Source organism: Prenolepis imparis, unplaced genomic scaffold (assembly GCF_030444845.1).
Source record: "Prenolepis imparis isolate NDT839.2.m4 unplaced genomic scaffold, iyPreImpa1.0 SCAF_11, whole genome shotgun sequence".
NCBI lineage: Eukaryota > Metazoa > Arthropoda > Insecta > Hymenoptera > Formicidae > Prenolepis > Prenolepis imparis.
The window spans coordinates 2,482,793-2,502,788 of record NW_028141169.1 but is presented as its reverse complement, the minus strand read 5'-3'; the positions used below and the strand labels follow the sequence as shown (position 1 = coordinate 2,502,788).

The 19,996-nt window shown below is 38.3% G+C and overlaps 2 protein-coding genes across 5 annotated transcripts in view; one reads left to right on the top strand and one right to left on the bottom strand.

The window, feature by feature from the left end:
- The window catches only part of LOC145943173 (uncharacterized), a 103,585-nt gene that overhangs the window by 607 nt on the left and 82,982 nt on the right, over positions 1–19,996 (top strand). For both annotated transcript variants that reach the window (XM_083050646.1, XM_083050647.1), the window contains exon 2: positions 9,307–9,954. In XM_083050646.1, coding sequence (XP_082906772.1) covers positions 9,945–9,954 — 10 coding nt within the window. In that variant the 5' untranslated portion in view covers positions 9,307–9,944. The remainder of the gene's footprint in view (positions 1–9,306; positions 9,955–19,996) is intronic.
- Positions 217–18,821, bottom strand: Otd2 (homeotic protein ocelliless). Of its 3 annotated transcripts, none has more exons than XM_083050642.1 (7): positions 17,919–18,821; positions 8,606–8,948; positions 7,672–7,823; positions 4,344–4,528; positions 3,913–4,030; positions 3,011–3,214; positions 217–2,875 (listed from the first exon to the last, which is right to left on the bottom strand). In XM_083050642.1, exons 2-7 carry the CDS (start codon positions 8,859–8,861, stop codon positions 2,774–2,776), a joined length of 1,017 nt encoding a protein of 338 aa, XP_082906768.1. In that variant the 5' UTR covers positions 8,862–8,948; positions 17,919–18,821; the 3' UTR covers positions 217–2,773. The 3 variants fall into 3 exon arrangements, with proteins under 3 accessions (XP_082906768.1, XP_082906769.1, XP_082906770.1); XM_083050643.1 differs by lacking the exon at positions 17,919–18,821 and adding an exon at positions 13,553–13,668; XM_083050644.1 differs by lacking the exon at positions 17,919–18,821 and adding an exon at positions 11,153–11,228.

Sequence of the window (19,996 nt, the reverse complement as noted above, 5' to 3'; positions counted from 1 at the left end):
TGTATTATGAGGGGTATCGAAAAGTAATATAGTTTTGATATAAAAATTCTGCTCAAGATAAATTTATTTATGTATAGTTTTTTTTTGTAAAATAAAATTCTTCTGGAAAAAAAAAATATTTTTAAGCAGAAAATTGAGAATATTGTGAGGGAAAAAGTCTAAAACACATTTATATATACAATTCAAATTCGATATATTATCTTTATACATCTTGAGACATGTACGTCGTTGTTTTTTTTTGTCGATCATATTTTAATTATTGATAATATATTTATAATAACAATCTAAACAGTTACATACTCTTATATTCCTATAGATCTTAAATAATTTTTTTTATTTTACATATGGATTCTTTTCTATTCTGTAATCAATCATCGACGTTCACGTCTGGAAAGAATAATCGGTGTTTAGTTTAGTTTTCTAAAGCTTCATCGTCAAAGATTTCTTTTTCAAAATGTTTAAATGCTTATACAAAAAAATGAAAATTTTTATCATAAGCGATATAAAGTAAATTGCATATTTTTGCTCTTTAATAAAAAATGAATTGTACACAGTTCACATAATAGATTAATTCTTTCTAGTAAGATTTGGATAATTACGACACAAATGTATATATCAGATATGATAAAAATCATGTATAATTGCTTGCTAATATTTAAAAAATTAAAAAAAGAATAAGCAATAACAAATAATAATACATACATTCGCAAATATTAATTCTGAAAAAATTGCATATTATAATATTGATTGTCAGAAATAACAAATATATGATGTGGCGAGATGGCATAATACTTCTGGGATTAATTTCTCGTACAAAAAGAATTTGACTATATAAAATGAAATTTTTCTACATAAGGCTTTGCCTTCCAGAGAAAATTTATTTTGAAAATTGAAAAATTAATAATAGCTATCAATAATGTATGTATTTTACTTGTATTTTATATTATTCTTTCCTTCTGTATACGAAGATAATATCGTATGACAGATAATATTTAACGCGTATTTTTTGACAATGGGACGGTGTGTGTGTAAAATTTAATTTATATAAAAGAGATAAAATATATAAATTTTTTATTTTACACATGCAAAATAAATTTTTGAAAAAAGAAAATGTTTAACAACTTCGACGTGTTGTAACATAAATTCATCTGGATATTCAGGTAGTGTATTTCTATACACGACAGAATGATACATATGTACATAGATAGATCTGCACTATTATATGCTTTTGTATATAATTTATATACATGGTATATGTATCGCGTGTATACGCACATACCGTCTTTTAAAAGTTTTGCGTATATTATTTTAATCGAAATAATTAAATCAATTAAATGTATACCACACATTAGTCACCTAAATTATTCTCCTTGAATATCGTAAATGTATTTATATTATATACAGTGTAATATTATCTGCCCTGGAGATCACATTGAATCATTATAGCACATTGTTAAAAAGCCATCATTTGTGACTATAAAAAAATTATCTGAATTATTAAAATTATTATTGTAGAGATAAGATCTGGCAAAAAAAAAGTAAAGCAGTGATCTATGCAAAAAAGGACATAATCATATTATAATCATTCTTTATAATAAATCCGTTTCTTTTTACTTCATTTTAAACGTGACTAGTGGATATTATTAAATTGATGCAAAAGATTTATCGTTTTTTTTGTTGGTATATTTAAGTCTTGTTTTAGATAATTTACATACATTATTGATTTCTGATAGATAAATGAATATTTCTGATAGATAAACAATATTTCTGGATAAAATGTATAATCTATTTCACTCGATCGTATTCCAAGGAAATTTTTTTTTAGATGGAAAACCTATATTAAAATCGGCGTATTTCCACATTTTTATTACTACAAATTATTTGAAAATATAAAATATTCCGCGAGAAAATCAATATAATTTAAATTAAAATTTTTAATTTTAGAAATGTGACAAATTTGTTGCATCAATCTAATAATGAATTTGCACTATCAACAAATTTCGAAGCAACTAGTAAAATACAAAACATTCCTCTAAGAAATCGCAATTTTCATTGATTTTAGAACTTTGCTAATAGTAAATAAAAATATTTAATATTATTTGAAATAATTTCCGAAATGGAAATAAGTCAGAACTTCAATATATCGGATCGTGTTAATTAAAACTACATATTTCGCAACATATTTCAAAAATTTCGTGCCATACGAAATATTTCAAAAAATATTACACGGTCGCGAGCATATCGATACACAAAGAAACGATTATATCGTAAATATAGAATGTTTTATTTAATTTTATCATTTCATCCATTTCTAAAACGATACATATTAGAATAAAATTGGTCTAATAAAAATTGCACGATATAAAAGGAAAGTGTGGAATGTTCTATATATTCCTCAATATTCTTATATGTAAATAATATTTTTATACGATGCTTCTCGTGAAACAAAACAATTTTTTTATGAAATATTTTCTGCAAATTCTCGTTGCAGAGAAAATATTCCAAATGATAGGATATCCTGTATATTTAAGCTATGCTGAACCACTAAATACAGGAGGATACGTATGGCACTCTCGATTGGCCTGTGCATTCCACAGCTCCTCGAATGCCGGCCGAATTAAAGATATGTTTAGTCTGTATCGACATTCATCAGAAATACAGCTTCCTCGTTTTATTTGGCATCGCATTACGATAAGCTTCGATTCGAGCCGTATAACCTTCACTATTGTCGATGATATGTACCCGGATTTTGTTCCCCTCGATTCTTGTAGGTTCACTTCCGATCGCTCCATCCGGCGCTATTGTAAAACCAAGATGAAGTGCCTTCGTCTCTCGTTTTGCTCCAGGAATTGTCAAGGCCGCTACCTCCACTGTCCTAACGATGCAATATTGATTCTTTTACATTATGCTATTCTTCAAGCACCTTCTTGCTCCATTTTAATGGACGCAGTCATATATATTTGCGCAGAAAAAATTTACAGAGATAGAGTTAGAATTATTTTATACTTACTACAACGTTTAACTGATGCGAGGCGGGCGAGAGGTAATCCATATTGGTATAGTAGGACGTATAATTTTGATAGCATTGTTGCTGGGAAGCGGTTGTCGTCCACGCTAATCGTTGGTGGTCACCCGGAAATCCACCGCTCTCCGTCACGGCTGGACTCCAGATACTACTGCTACCACTACCACTGCTGTACACGGTGCCGCCTAACTGTTGAAAAATAAAATAATAGGCGTATAAGAGAACAAATATTTCGAAAACATTAAAAAAAGCATGCAAAGATAGCATAATCAAATTCTTTTCGCACGAGAAATTAATCCCAAAAGTATTATGTATCTCGCCATATTATAAGTATATTTGTTATTTCTGACAATCAATATTATATGCAATTTTTTTTGCAGAATTAGTACACAAAGAGAATTTTCTCTTAGAATTTATAAATAAAAATAATAATATCTACACGTTAAAATATAAAACATGTTTGATTAATTTTACTATGCAGTTTAGTAAAATTAATCAAACATGTTTTATATTTTATTGTGATAGATATTATTGTTTTTATTGTGATAAATATTAATCAGAAAAATTCTTATAAAATTCTTTCCATATTATATTGTCCCACAATTACCATGATTTTCAGGGTAAATTCTAAGAGAAAATTCTCTCCGTGTACTTGCGAAATAGATGTATTATTTGTTATCGCTTATTTAAAAAAAATTTTTTAATATTAGCGATATACATAATTTTTATCATGTCTTATACATTTGTGTCGTAATTATCCAAACTTTGCTAGAGAATACCTATTAAATTTATGAACTGTATACAATTCATTTTTTATTAAAGTGCAAAAAAGCGCAAACGAAATAATACAAAAACGTCGAAAATACCGCTACAGCTCATCGACTTACGCTCGGTGGAGTCGTGCTAGCTGCTATCAGTAAACTAGCGTTTCCCGCAGGTTTATACTGTGGCGAATCCCTTAAAAGCGCCGGAGAACTTGCCGCTGAACCGCCAGTGCCTCCGCTCCTGAGTACAGAAACGCAATAATGTATACACACATCTATTCCATAATAAATTCACGCAATGGTCGATCGTGCCTCAATTAGTGTCTCGGACTTTACACTCGCAATGTTTATACGTGAGAAAATATATCTCGCGCGATACACATATCTCAGTAATCTCTGTATCGTACAATTAAAATATTAGTTTTAATTTAATTAATTAAAGCAGGCTAATTGTGCCACCGATTATCTTGCGAAATAAGAGTCGTTAGCGCGATTACACGGTTATACGTCGCAAAGATACGCGACATTTTATTAAGATCAAGGTATATATTTACAAGGGCGTAGTAGCAGATACCGCGGCGGCGGGCGTGGGCGTGGTAGCCATTGAAGGACTTTTTCCAGGGGGTGGATTACTAGCCGGACTCCCCGAGGGTTTCTTCGATCTCGGCGTCTTATCTTGCTGCTGTTGCTGCTGCTTCTGCTGCTGTCGGCATTTAGCTCTCCGATTTTTGAACCACACCTGCAGACACGTAGGAATTATTATTCGTTGTGCGATTACGTAATCAGAGACTCTTCTATATGTGTAGAAGAAGAAGTTGCTTCTTCTACACAGCTGTTGCATATATTAAATCATAAAAAACAAATAATTATAAATCGCGCATCTGTCGCGAAATGAATCGGGCGTCATTTTCACGTTTCAACGATGCGTAAATGTGATTTGGAACGAATGAGAACTCTCGCAAAGCCGGCATAATAACCAATTACAAGGGAATGCCGGACTGGCACGATTATCAATTACCAATCAAGCTGACTGTAGCAACGCGAACGAAAACGTACACGCGTATATCGGACACCGCTCGCTATCAGGCTGTCGTTAATGCAACAGAATTATGAAACTGATTGGAGTATAGGTCGTCCCACACACACACACACACACCGAGCAACTTCTCTGAATAGAATAAGCCGATTTCGCGTACGAATGGGCTCGCTCCAGTTTGTGTTCAAAGTGTCCACTGATTTTGCACGAACATCTTGTAATGAAGTTGCTAATTATGCTTATATAGATTAAAAAGCTTTTCCGCCGCTCTGGCGCTCGAATGACGTAAATTACTATTCTATCAATTTCTGTAATTTTCCTTGATAGATCTCATCGCGCAAACGTTACAGTAATATTTTTCATAATTTATTTCAGTAGATATTAAAATATATTCTCGTTTTTAACGGAAAGAATGTTCATAAATAAAGATTCGGAGATATACTTTGCGGATTTAATTACTGTATGTTATACGTCGAAAATGATTCGTTGTCTCTCATAGCTCGCGTTTGGCCTCTGAAACTTCTCTGGTTGGTCTGGTACATAGAAACGATATGGGGGATGTAGGGAGGGATGAAGCGAATGGAAAGAGATAGGAGGGAGAAATGCGACAGAAAGAGAGAGAGAGTGAAACTTGGAGAAGCCTCGCGATCGATGTTAGAAACGGAGAGGTGAGCTTGGGTTTCTACGGATTTTCTGGGGGACGACACCAGCAGCTCGCGTTCTTCCATCGAAAGAGTCCGGTGTATGTATCGTCGTAACGTGAATTCTTCGCTTTCAAGAAACGTTGCAGAAGTATTTTTATCACGACTAGATTATATTCTACATCGGTATCGAGAAATATTGGCAAGGCATCAACGTTCGATTTAATACTTATCGTAAAATCTAATAATAATATATATTTACGAAAATGCTAATTTTTCTTTATTCTCGAGATTGTTATATAAGTAAAAGACTTTTCATGTTCGGTATCTTTAGACACTTGAATCTCGATCCATCTTTTCTCTTGCGATATATTTTTAATTTTTATCATCTCTTCATCAGTTCACTGATCATAGATTTTTTAATTATGTAATAAACTTTGCAATATTAAATTTTACAATTTAACAACTTTTTATAAAGGTAACGTGCTATACATTCATATTAAATATATATTCTTTTCCTAAAAAAATTGATGTTAAAATACACGATCACATATCATATATTGCGTGAAATGATATCGTATTGACTCGTGAGAAAATCAGCTTTGGTGATGCTACAATGAATACGGAGACGCCCGCGGTTGAAAAGTCATGCAGGGGTCGAAAACGGCGATCGTGAGCAGAGCAGTCTCTGGTTTTGCAGTCGTCCGTCGAACGTGCGGAAGACTATGGGCCACGTTGGGCCCATTCATCCCGTTTACATGGCTATAGCCAGGTGTGTTGGACGGCAATTGCGGATGTGAAGCGCCCTTTCCGGCCATGATGAGGGTGGGATATGCGCGAACACGTTCTCGGACCTTCGTGGACGTCGACATCGATGCGGCCAGACCGCACGGTGTCAATCGAGACACATCGACATATCGATTCCGAAATTGTCATCATATTCGTGTAGGTTTTCGCGGTATTGTTGCACATTCTTTTGACTGCGCGCTATTGAGCAAAAATACCAATGGAGCATCGCTTGCGATTTTATGTGACTATAGAGACCGAACAAATTTTTTTCCTTTCTATATACCATTGCAGAGAGGGACATAATAAACGTTTGATGCTCTGCGTATTTTTTTTATGCCTTTAAATCTTATGCTTTTTATTTACGCTAATTATAAATAATTGCACGCTTTATAATATTGTGCTTTGACTTTTATTCGCTCTCTTCTCCTGTTGTTATAATTTTATATAGCTATCTCGAATAATGCGTAATGATACCTTGTACAAATACCTTGTTAAAATGAAATATTACATTCGCAACTATATACGCAAACAGGATATAAAATCATAAATTTTTAATTATAGTAAATTCTATGCAGAAACTAGTGGTTTATCTCCAAACAAAAATATCATATATAGGTTCAATCTTTTGGATGAAATCATTATTTTAAATTTTATCGTGACTATAATATAAGGGAAAGCTAATAGCAGATTCCAAGAATTCTCTCTTGTAGGTATTTGCAACGACGAACGTATAATTTAATTAACTCTAACGCAAAAGACACACACGTAGAAGAGAATCGATGCTGTCAACGTGCCGACAGTGCATAACCCCTCGGTAATCAGACACTCTCGCACCCCTCGTAGACATGCCGCATTTTTTTACAGCAGTGCAGAAATACTTTTTACGTATTTAAAGTTATTTAAGATATTAAATAATTTAATACACGGAGAGAATTTTCTTTTAAAATTTACCCTGAAAATCATAGTAATCGTGGGACAATATGGTATGGAAAGAATTTTATATGAGAATTTCTCTGACTAATATTTATCTCGTATTTTTATCACAATAAAAATAATAATATCTATCACAATAAAATATAAAACATGTTTGATTTACTATGCAGTTTAGTAAAATTAATCAAACATGTTTTATATTTTATTGTGACAGATATTATTATTTTTATTGTGATAAATATTAATCAGAGATATTCTCATATAAAATTCTTTCCGTACCATATTGTCCCACGATTACTATGATTTTCAGGGTAAATTCTAAGAGAAAATTCTCTCTATGTATTACAAATAAAACGAGAAAGATATATGAATGACTACATGATTTCTTTCGAGATACATATAGGTATATGATAGTTGCATATTAATCGAAGATACTTTGATAATAACCAAACATTGTTGTCGCCAACGATAATAATTTCTTACTTGCACTCTCGATTCCGGTAAATTAATTTTCATTGCCACTTCCTCGCGCATGAAAATATCAGGATATTTCGTCTTTGAAAAAAGCCCCTCTAATATATCCAATTGCGCTCGTGTGAACGTCGTCCTTTCCCGTCGTTGCTTCCTTGGATTGCCTTTAACGCAGAATTTTTAATACAACAGAATATTATAGAAATTTTTTTTCTCTATTTTTATTTATTTTTATTTATTTTAGTTATTTTATCTGTCTTTTTCTCAGATATGCATAAAATCATTGATATTGCAATGTTATATAATTTATAGAAAAACAAAATAAAGAAATGTAAACCACTTTTTATTCGAGAACAAATGGTTTCAACCAATGATTGGCATTCGAGAAAGATCCTTTTTTTTTTAAATCTCTAATTTCCAATTCAAACTTGTGCGGCATGATACCGACAATTTTTATAATAAATGAATGAAATTTATAATGTTATAGGTCAACTACATTTAACTAACCAATAATAATTAATACAATAAACAAAATACATGAATTTATTATCGATAAGAGTAAATAATTAATATTAATAATATTTTCTATAATATATATTCTATAATAAATTATTATAATATTTTCACAAATCGGAAGTAACTTCGATACATAATTCAGAAGCTTTTATATTAGCACGAAAAGAATGAATAATTTAGTATTGTCATTATATTTAAAGCATTTCTGTATTTTGCCAATTGTTCTCCAATTACAGTACTGCAATATTTATCATAACATCTTCCATTTTCTCACTCTATGTAAAAATCGATAAACCTTTGTCGCAAGCTAATATTTCATTTTTTTTTATTTACGCGATACAAACACATAAGCAACTCATAAGCAAAAGTTATTTCCGATTTGATTCGTTGTCAGTATTAAAACTAATAAAACAATATGATGAGTACTCACAGTAGTAGGACTCACCGGCGGATGTACAACCGGGATAGCCGATGGTGGAGTGTAGCGCATCTATCGACGGCATGCTAAGCGCACTCATATAGGGGGCCGTCTTGAGGGCACCGTAGGGCCCCGCGGCGGACGCGCCGAACGCCGCGGGCCCGAAGAGATCGGAGGCCGAGGTGGTGGAGGCGGCGAGGCCCCCGAGATCGGTGGCGCCGGCGCCCCCGCTGCAGCCGGAAGTACCTCCGAGGCTGTTCGGCCACATCACCACCCCCTCGGCCCCCAGCACGACCACTCCTCCGCCGCGGTCTCCCTAAAGAGACGTCCTCGACGTCCAAGTTATATGCTCTGCCTGAAAAAGACGGCGGCAATAGAATCAGTGTTGAACGAAATTATGTAAAAGATTTGAAATTTGTTAACTCGATTGTAAAATCGATGATTTATTTTATATTTCACACACTTGTGATTGGCCTAGCCTGTCATTATAAAAATGGAATAATAAAATTCAAACCGCAACTTTTAAAAAAATATATGAATGTATATTTTTTTATATCATATTTTTCATAAATATATTTTCATATTATATAAATGATTATAAAATGTTAATTCGTAGGATTTGTGCACATATATAATCGTATTTTTATTAAAGAGTATAGCTAACAATATTTGCGAAAAAGTCTTCAGTAATTTTATTATTTTTTTTGTTACAGAAAACCAGGAAAGAGTTTGACTTTGAGCATCGTGCACCTCTGAAGTCTCTTTACAAAATTGACCACAAAATACTGTGTTTGTCTCTGCCGTTTTTGAATAGATCGTTTGAACTGATCATCAAAGAGAAAGTATATAGTCGGTGTTTTAAACAAATACTAAATCGATCGCGGTCGCCCGTGGTATGAAAATAAAAACGACGCGATCGGCAGCTGCGCGCGGGGGATAATCCGCGGAAGGTGCAACAGGACTTCGGGGAAGATATATCCCCCGGCTCTTCTTCTTAAGGAGGCCAATCTAACTTCGAAAACGGCCCGAAAACCGAGAACGAACCCGACCCTGAAGACGCTCGTAGCCTTTCCGTCGCGCTCTTAGCCGCTTAAGTCACGTATTTTATCCTCTCCGGTTACAAAGTCAGCAACGGCTATCGTTCTCCCCTCTCCCCCCCCCCCCTCGACTTCTTACACCATCACGGACAATCCAGCTTCTCCGGTGGTAGTGACTTGTTAATTTGTTTGCCGTGACGTTTATTACAACTGCGTTCTACGCCGTGCACATCTGCGATATGGCTGAACAACGATGAAACGCGTATTGTTTCCTGCCTGCCGGATGTCACCGTCCACATGTCTCGGATTAGGGGATGCTAATCGGTAAGTAATTAACATCCGCATTATAAAGAACAATCGAATGACGACAGAGTCGTCAAGAGCGTCAAGATGTGAGTGCTGTGTCCTCGAGTTAATCATTTTTATTGAATGCAAGATGTAGGACACACAGCCGGATCAAAATTCTTCTTTTTTTTACCACGTTACTAATGAATACATTATATCAGTATTCTGACATCATTATCATTATTCGTGTCCAATGTGTGATTGGATAAAAATCGATGTTGATATAAATTAAATTCAATCTTTGTAGTATTGACTTTTATACATATAATGTATAGTGCAATTTATAAATGAAGCCAAAGATAAATTAAAGTTAAAACTCTTTTAATACTTGAATTAGTCTTACATTCATGCGAAAAAATTTCTATATATGATATTCGTCCGTCAAAGAGAAATAGATGGTTGATTCGAGCTGTGCTTTCCAAATGAAATCTTACACCAGCAGCACCCGTCTTTAATAATGTATTGTTCCATGTCCTCTCTTAACTGCGCGTTATATTACTAGATTTCTAATGGCTAGAACGTCATATACGAAAGACCCCTTTCGAGTCAAGTAATAGAGCTGCTGCAGCGCGAGTCTTTTCGCACAAATATAGAGGAAGCACTCACATCCACCCTCGTATATATGCATTGCATCCTGTTGCGTTCGCAATTGAAATTTATACTATCCGACTCTCTACTATATATTGAAATTTGTTATGCGCTGCAATTTAAATACCGAGCGCGTAATATGTACAGTAAGTGGCTTATATCGAATCGACATATTCTGACGATATAAATATATTTACGGTTACTCGTAAATAAATGTCACGAGTTTGCGAAGTAAAAAATATTTTCATTTCACAAATTAAAAAAATTAATAAAAAAAATCGGTCACTATATAGAAAATTAAAATTATTTACGTTTTTCGCGTTTAACACGCTTTAAAATGAATGAAGTTGTGTCTCGAGATAAAATACCGCTTCTTGTTGCGGAATATATAGAGCTCTTTATAGGTGAGATCGCCTCGATGAAATTACGTGTACTTAATATCGTAGATGTAAAAGACGAGCTTAAACTCTGTGTGTGTATTGCGTTCTAATATTACGTCTCATTACGCTCGCGTGCAAATTTCCTCCGATCTTCAGGACTGGAATGAAGTTGCCACGCGGTGAAAAAGAATCCATAAAGTATACACTACCCCGTGACGTCGCCTTTCGTCTCCCGACTATATTAAAATTTCGCCCGCTATGAAAGGGAGGGCGAAGAGAACGAAGAAAGGGGCTATTCTCCCGGGTCCTCCTGAGATCAGTCAGGCGCGAATTTCCACTTTTGTGCACTTACGCACCTCGCGCCGGCCACAAAGCACTTGTTACATGCCACCCAGCATGGGCAAAAAGCGCCGAAAACAACTGTCACTTTTGAGAACTTTTTAAGGACGATTGCACGCACGACGTGAGCCGTTTCTCATTATTCCAACAATACAGATTTTCCTTTGGTACATCATCGAATTTTTGATGATTTTTACCACTGCACATAAGAAAATCACAAAATATTTAAATATATATATATTTATATCTCTATTATTTTAGTCAACTCAATACAAAGTTATACTAATTCGAAAAACTCCAATTAACTCGTCGAGAATAAAAGGGATACGAGATGTGTACTGTCGACAAAGCGGCACGTTTATTTACACTTTTGTCATATTAAAACCGCGTCGCGAGAGGAGGGGGACGGGGGAAAGAAGCAGAATGCGAGGAAAAGGGCGAGAACGGATACTCGATGGTCCTCGTGTTGCGGTGGCCAGAAGTCTCTTTATCTTTGTGCACTTTGGTACACGGGACAATGCACTTGTTACAGACCGCCAAGTGTGGACAAAATGCCCAGGCCGCCACTCGATTGGCCCTCGAGGACACTCGAGTAGTCCACGACTCTGTGGAGAGGCCGGGAGAAACGGTAGGACTAGAGAAAGATAGCTAGGGTGCCTTTTACACCCCCGCGCATTCCCCCGACGCCCTTTCTCGACGAATCGATCACCCGCTGCAACGAGTCATCCCCACCCTCGCCCCCCCTCTTCGATAGTTCGGCCCTAATGCAAACACTTTACGTTACCAATCGACAGATATATACCGGCATGCCGTCCCTAATGACTGTTAAATCCCCATTATTACGTTCCGTATACGCGTGTGTACGCTGCACGAGAGAGAGAAAGAGAGGGAGAGAGAGAGAAAAAGAGATGAAGGTTATTTACCCTCTCGTCGTCGAAGAATTCGATTTACGAACATCCAGCAGATCGTATCTGTGCGGATCAGTTAAGCCAACGGGGCGCACGTGCAGCGGATACGCGTTTCGCTGTTGCATCTTGAATCCGCGGTGAATTCCTGCGGTGACAAATCCGAGAATTGTTTCAGACTCTCTGTCAACGCGCCGCGACGTGTTAATTAATTCCGTATGACTAAAATTTTTTTTATATAATCCGAGAATTATTCCCGAGTCTGTCGATACCGCCGCGATATATTATTTCTTCGCGTGACTGAAATTGTTTCACATACGTCTAAATAAACGTAAGTGGATGATGTTTATTGCTTATTTCGTTAAAATTTGGAGGTTGAAATTTCTTAGCGCGATATAATAATTCGCGGATAAATTACGAGACAAAGAGGGAAACTCGATGCGGTCGCGACGAAACGCATACGTCAAAAACAAAGTCGCAGCATCCTCGGGATTCATCCGCGGGAGGGATGCAACGTCGTTTCTGCATTAGGTAGCGCGGTTTGCGGCTTCGGTACATCCGACGGTACACGAAGAACGACACACTGCCGGAGCTATCCCAGAAAGTTAAGTCGCGGCCGCATTGTTTCCAGGAGTATTTGCACACAACCGCATTGTTCCTGAAGAGCCCGTTCCGTATAGCTCCACAATGAACGTATATATGTATGTATGTTGCGTGAAGTGCAGCCGTCCGCGAGATATCGCGAGGAAAGCCAGAAGGTACTTGTGGAACGAGCGAGGCATTAACTGATTTTATGAACGATTTTTCGAGATATTGCGCGAGTACTCGAATACTTATTCGTCCAAATGCGCATACACGTGCTTCCATCGCGATAATTTTACAATGTCAAATAAATCTTTACGCGTCAAGTATCAAGAGAGAATCTTCATATTCTCCTTTTCATAATATTCTCAATTTAATATTCTCGATTATTAGCGATAATTTCTTGAATATATTAACGCGATTAGTATTATTTGTAATAAATTTTATATTTTCGATGCGCGAGATACCATAACAGCGGAATGATTACGACATGCAATGCCTTAGCGGAAATATTTATAATGCTTGGTTTGCTCAATGCACAAAGGACACTAGAAACTGTCTCTCATTATTGGATAATAAAGTCATAATTAATACAATTACCTAACGCTAACGACACCGGGCGCTCGCGGCTCTGTTTGGTCCACGTTGAGAGTGCAGCATCTCGCGAAATAATTACCTCGGCATTAAGCTTGAACTTTTTCACGGAAAGGCGGCTTTATGTCGCGGAATCGCACACACACACACACACATACACTTTATGTACCCCGGATTGTAGTAGGATACCTCTGTCAAGGAGCGGCGTGCACCAGCGTAGCCATGCGCACGGAGTCGTGCACGAGGAAGCGTTTCTACGAAGCAGAGTCGCGTTGAATGCAATCTTAGCCCCGGGTATTGGGGCGTTTGTTGCGCGTTCATTGAGCGTAAAACTTAATTCCCGTAGAAATTCCACGAGGTATACACGGGTATAGGTATACCTCCGCCCCGGGCTTGTTCTCTGCTAGTTAGTCTTTATACCAGGCCGGCAAAAAAGGAGATGCCAATGGGGGTTGCGCCCCGTCGCCCGACGGGGATGAGCCTCCTTCGTTTCGTCGTCTCCCTTTCCTCCCCCTCTCGCCTCCACCTGCCTCCATTCCGCTTCGTGCTCCTTTATGTTCCGCCCTGACGGACGGTGGAACTTACTGATTCCTCGGAGCCAATTTCGAGGAGGTTTTGTTCCCTCGAGCCGTTCACGGTTCTATGGTGGCCACGTCAATCCTCCCGTCGAAGGTACGGCGCGACATTGGGACCCATTCGCACGTGATAACATCGACCAGGGATTCCGAGAGACTTGATACTTTGGAGATGCCGGAGCCGAGATTGAATCCGTGGCAGCAAATCAAGAACGAGGACTATGGCGTCTTTAAAATCTTCGCTTAAAAGGGCGGGATCTTTTATATAATCGATATAATAGTCGGTTTATGCAAGTTTAAATTACGAGTCTAATTTTTTTTTTTAAGTCAAAATCAAAGTATACACATGAATTCTTTTATAATTAAATCCATCACTTAATTGCACCATATTTCCATTGACGTTAGATTTTATTGCGCGAAAATAAAAAATTATTTGTTAACATAAAAGATCAACTTTGTCCTTGCATGCGGACTACTCATCGTGGAAGCCCTCGAAACACTTGTCAACATTGTTGTTCGGCTTCAGCATATTTTTCAGCATCGAAACGACCGTATAATTGAAAAGCATACGCGTATCGGGATTTAGATTGTTACGTATTTTTAATTGTAAAGCATCAACGCGTAAGATAATAATTATATAAATCCAATCTTTTTATACTTTATTTGTAAGAATATTTCTCAGAAAGCCGCGAGTAAATTATCGACTTCAATTATTCAAATATTTTTTCGCCGATCTTATATAGAATTATCTTTCCTCGAAATAATTTATCATTTACGATGTACTTCAATTCGCCACGTCCTTCTTGATGCGCATGGATGTCATGTTCACTTTATATTTATCGCGAAATCTTCACACATTCGCTTCGTCTCGATTCGATGCATATAATGTACGGATCTTTACATTCACGATCGAGCTTCGTTTTGCCCCTTTGAACAGTCTCGGCGTCATATTTTCAAACTTTCAGGTAGCCGCGTATCCAAAGGGCGGGTAATATTGCGTTCGCAAAACTAGACATTTTTTTTTTATAAACTACAATATAGAGAACAACAGACGGAACAAAAACGGATAAGATTCTTCCTTAACGATGGCCGAACATTCTTGCAATATTTTCTAACACCTCTCCATTAAAAATTCTCATAAAATATTTCTTCACCCTAATTAAAGAACCAGACGTAGAGCTCAGGATTTCTTTAACATAGGTAATGTTAAGTCCTTCAACGATCGAATTTCTTAAAAATCGATACCATAACCGTCGTTATCACGTTTCTCTTTGCAATACGAAAGTGTTTCGCGATGTCGAAAGTCGACATATAGTCACCACTCTTTGTTCTCCACCAAAAAACACGCGCTCTCGTCTCCGAGTCGATCGGACGCGCTCGCGACAGTATTCCCGCATTAGATTCGAGGATCAGCAAACGACTAGGATCGTCCTACGGAGGACGCGCTAGCGTGTGTAGACGACGACGACGACGACGACGACGACGACAAGGAGACGAAGGACCTCCTCGTGGAAGGCGGACCTTAAACGGGAGGGAGGCAGAGCGGTGGCAAGCCAAGAAGATTACCGTAAGCAGATTATTTCCGTGGAAATCCCGCTGGCCAACTCTCTCGGCACGCTACCACGTTGCAGCGCGTTTCGGGACCGAAACTTCCCGCGGAATTGCAGGCGCGAACGGAAATAGTCGAAGCTCGGCGCAGCGCGCTACAAGATCTGCTCTGACAGCAGCCGTCGGACATTATGTAGATAAGATTATTGAGGGATCAAGCGCATCGTGTAACGTAAAATAGATCCTGACGATATCCTGACGATATCCTGACGATATCCTGACGATATCCTGACGAGAGCCGTCAGCTGCTTCTCTTATGCGAAACACGTACGTTAATTAATAGAAAGAACCGTCGATATTCTCTCACACACATTAGATTATTATAATCTTTAATTAAATTGACAAGTTACTCATAAGTATAGTTGTCGATTATACGATACGTTAATAACATTGATAGCAATGTTAAGAGTAAAGCAGATGTAAACCTAGTAGGGTTTGTTTATTTTCGTGCAATAATCGATGTTACAGGTGCGTATGATCATTCTAGCGATCATAAGCTGCTGATAAAATCGGGTTTACTGATTCAATTGTTTATGTATATGTAGAAGAGCGTGACAAATTTTCACAGAGATGAGAGAACGATGGATTTCAATCTCGGCGCCGATGATGTGTCTTGTACTCTGAAAAAGCTCGGAATTTTTATCGGCTTGACTATTCTCGAAATAACAACAGATATTTTTATTTTTTTTTTATTTTTTCATAAAAAAATACTGCGTTGCGATTGGTGAGGAATTATTAATCGTGCAAATTGTGAAATATGGCAGAATTTTTTTCTAACGGCCGAATCTTTATTTGTGCATTTTACGTTAGCTAATAATCCCCGCGGGTGCGGATTCAATTAATAGCCCCTCCCGGCGAATACGGTATATTTCTTTTCGCGCGTAAATGTTAACGTCGCGTATTTTACGGGTCCGTGCACACTTTTTTCCCGCCACGCTCGTGAAATTCCCCTCGCTGTGCGGAATTTCGCACGGTTATTTCGAAACAAGTTCGTCCGCGAATTTATACATTCTCTCTTTGGCCGGATGAAAGCTTCCATGTACGCCTCGCCGATTAAATGTCGGCGTTTTCGAGGTATTCGCGCACCGCAGCGCCCGAATTCGGTTGATTCGCTCGGCCGGGATTCTCTCTGTCTCTCTTTTTTTTTTCGTTTACCGCGGGAAGTAATCGCAGAGGATATCCGCAATCCGCAGAAATCATAAAAACCATGGCATATACGCGCTCGAATTCGATTGCGCGGGAGAGAGCCCATAGTCGAGAGTGATTATTAATCATGAGTTTTTGGTAAGAAAAAATGGCATTTTAAATGAGAAATCTAAATCGTCGATTGTTATCGAGATATGAAATATTAAATGTGCTCGTGTGAATTTATTTGTCTCTAAATAATATATCTTATATACATTATATAAATGGCACGCGAGATTTTCGGCTATATACCTTTATCTCTCTCGAATAAAATTTTTTAGCATATCGTTTCGGATATTTATATAAGCAAAACTCGATCGTCGTAATACTCTTCTAATTTGACAAGAAAAATATTAAATTATTAGAAATCTCAATTATTGTACGAATGTAGAGGAAGCCTTGTGGCTGTTACGAAACGAGTCATTTGATCGATAGAAATGTCATTGGTGATTTGCGATGAAGCGATGATAAACAACACACTCTTTATCTATGGCGATTATTATCAATGGCGAAACTTACGATTTAGTGATTATTTAATCTGGTGATTATTTAATAGAGAGATACGTACATTCGGTCATCATTGCAGTACTTCTTTCATTTAAAGTCATTAATACACAGCAACTCTTTAACAAAAGATTACTTTAACAAAAGATGAAAATAGAAATCGGGACTAAATATAAATGGTAATAAACTTGAAGATTCGAATTTAGCTTTTCATATCTAGATTACTGTAGTGAGGAAAGGCTGATGACAAGCTAAAAATGTAAAATCGATGTTATCGCATCTCACTAAAGGCACGCTTATCAAAATTCGTGCCGACGAAATTAGGTCAATCTCTCGATTATCCAATTAGATGATGCGATCTTATTGATTAATGCCGAGCGATCGGAGCATCATGTTGTGCGAATAACGGGTGAACAATATCTACGATACACGTGGAGAATGTAGGTCAGACGATTCGCGACACAGGGAAGAGGCAAAAGTAACATCGAGGCGAGTTCGTAAATCCAAAGAAAGAACGAACCCGGACGAGTCCGAACCTCGATCATAGCCGACACGCGTTCGTCGAAATAGCTCTAGCCTCTGCACCACTTTTCGATAGGACAATCGCTGAGAACGACACAACGGTATGCTCCGAAACTTGCGGTCTCTCCCGGAAATAGCGGGAGAGGAGATGTCGTACTCACCCGCGAGCACCGCTCGTAATTGCCGGCGCCGCTGCTCCCGCGTCGATATTCCTCGTCTTGAGCCCGATTAATCCAGGCGAAGCCCCCGAACTCGCACTCCAACACACACCGTGGCCCGACGCGTAATACTCTGCCGGCGCGCGCTCCAATCTCCAATGTCAGAAAAGAGACGGGCTAGGTCGTTCGATCTCTCGGTACCGCGCACACCACTGTGAAACCGGCGCCCGCCACACGCCGTCTCGCCACCACACCACCGACGACGACCGACTCTCCGAGAACGAGAGCGCGACCGATAGCTCGTAGAATACGGATGTATACACGATAATGACTATTCTATTCCCTAATCCGTCGGAGTCGTCCACGGCGCGGCTTCTCTCTTTCTCCCTCTCTCTGTCTCGCGTTCTCTCGCGCTTGCCCTTTCTTCCCTCCTCACTCTTTCTCTGTCTTTCTCTCCCTCCGTCTCTGTCTCTCCCGTTCCCTCCCTTTATCCGCGTACGTCCGTCCCTCTCCTTCTCTCTCTCTGTCTCACGGAATATGGGACAGATGGACGGAGACGGGAGACAACCGAGACGAGAGACGACGACGATGGTCCGTACAGAGACCAGCGCGCGAGCGGCTATTATAGCAGGAGGGCGTAGGAGAGCGCCCGGCTCAACTTTTCACGAGAACTTTAGTTGTTACGGATCGCTCTCTTGGTCGAGGGGTTATGCGCGAGGGGGACGCTTGTGCGCCAGCCGCCAGCGGGGGAGGGACGCCGGCGTCGAGAGAGAGCATGGAGAAGGGATGGGGGTTGCAAAACGGACAGAGATACGGTCGCAACGGTACGAGAAAGGCGAATGCGGAAGCGAGAGAAGGGAAATGCGACCGACAGGCAGAGAGGCAGAGAATAGAGGAGAGGGAAAACTGCGCGCGCGCGCTCGTTCCAGAACGAGAGGGGATAAGGATCGGGGAAGCGGGAAGCTCTGTGGAACGAAGCGAGAAGGAATATTAACGCGTGCGTCGTGTTGAACCGCGTCGACTCGTTCCGGAATTGGCGTGGCAGAGAGGCAGTACCAACATCCCTGCATCTGCATGGCGGGGATCCAATGGTAAACTCGGGGTACGCCGACCTCGTCGGCCGCGATGGCAACGCCGTGTGACAACGGCGTTACGTACAGTCCGTCTCTAAAAATATACTCTCAAACCCGGAGAGTCCTCTCTCTTCTCTCCCGCTTCTCTTCCCTATCCCTTTTTCGCCGCGTAACGCGGACTTCCTACGCTTGCGTCCGCGATATATCTTTCTCGCTTGAAAGAGTGTACGAATAGATTACGAGAAAAAATAGGTAAGGGTCTCTCTCTTTCACCCCCTTTCTCCCTCCTCCCTTCTCTCTCTTTCTCTCTCTCTCTCACTGGCCATTACTTTGCTACGTTAAGAGCGAGCATGTTTTGGCACTTCTTGGCGAGAGAGCAATTGACTTCCGCTCGCGATGATTTGTCGAGATTAAAATTTTTTCCGCGGAATATGTAGAAAAGATTGAGAAAAGAGAGAGAGAGAGAGAGAGAGAGAGAGAGAGAGAGAGAGAGAGAGAGAGATCAGTTACATATAAACAAAAAAATTTCCTATATTTTATTTATATCTGTAAAAGTATAATAGGTTTAAAGAAAAATTTATCGCTGTTAAACAAGAGAGAAATACCAGTGATAGATGTATCATTAAATGTTAGATAATGTTGGAATGCCTAATATAATTTTTCTATTATTCTTCTTTATATTTTTCAAGAGAAAATTATCAAGCTATATAAAATAAACTTTCATTCAATTTAATCCATTAAATTCGCATTTACTTTGCTTACATAAACAAATTATAATATTTAACACACTCGACATATGAAAAAGTCGTATTAATTTGTCCTACGACATTTTCGTTATCAGTATAATTATCAGGATAAAAACATTTTATCGTTTTACATGATTTCTAAAAAGAGTTCTGCCTTCTAAAAGAAAAAAAAATATTAATTAAGCTAAAATAAAAACAACCGGATATTATATCTATAGATATTGAGATGAAATGCCAATCGATTTTCGAGAATTATATTTAT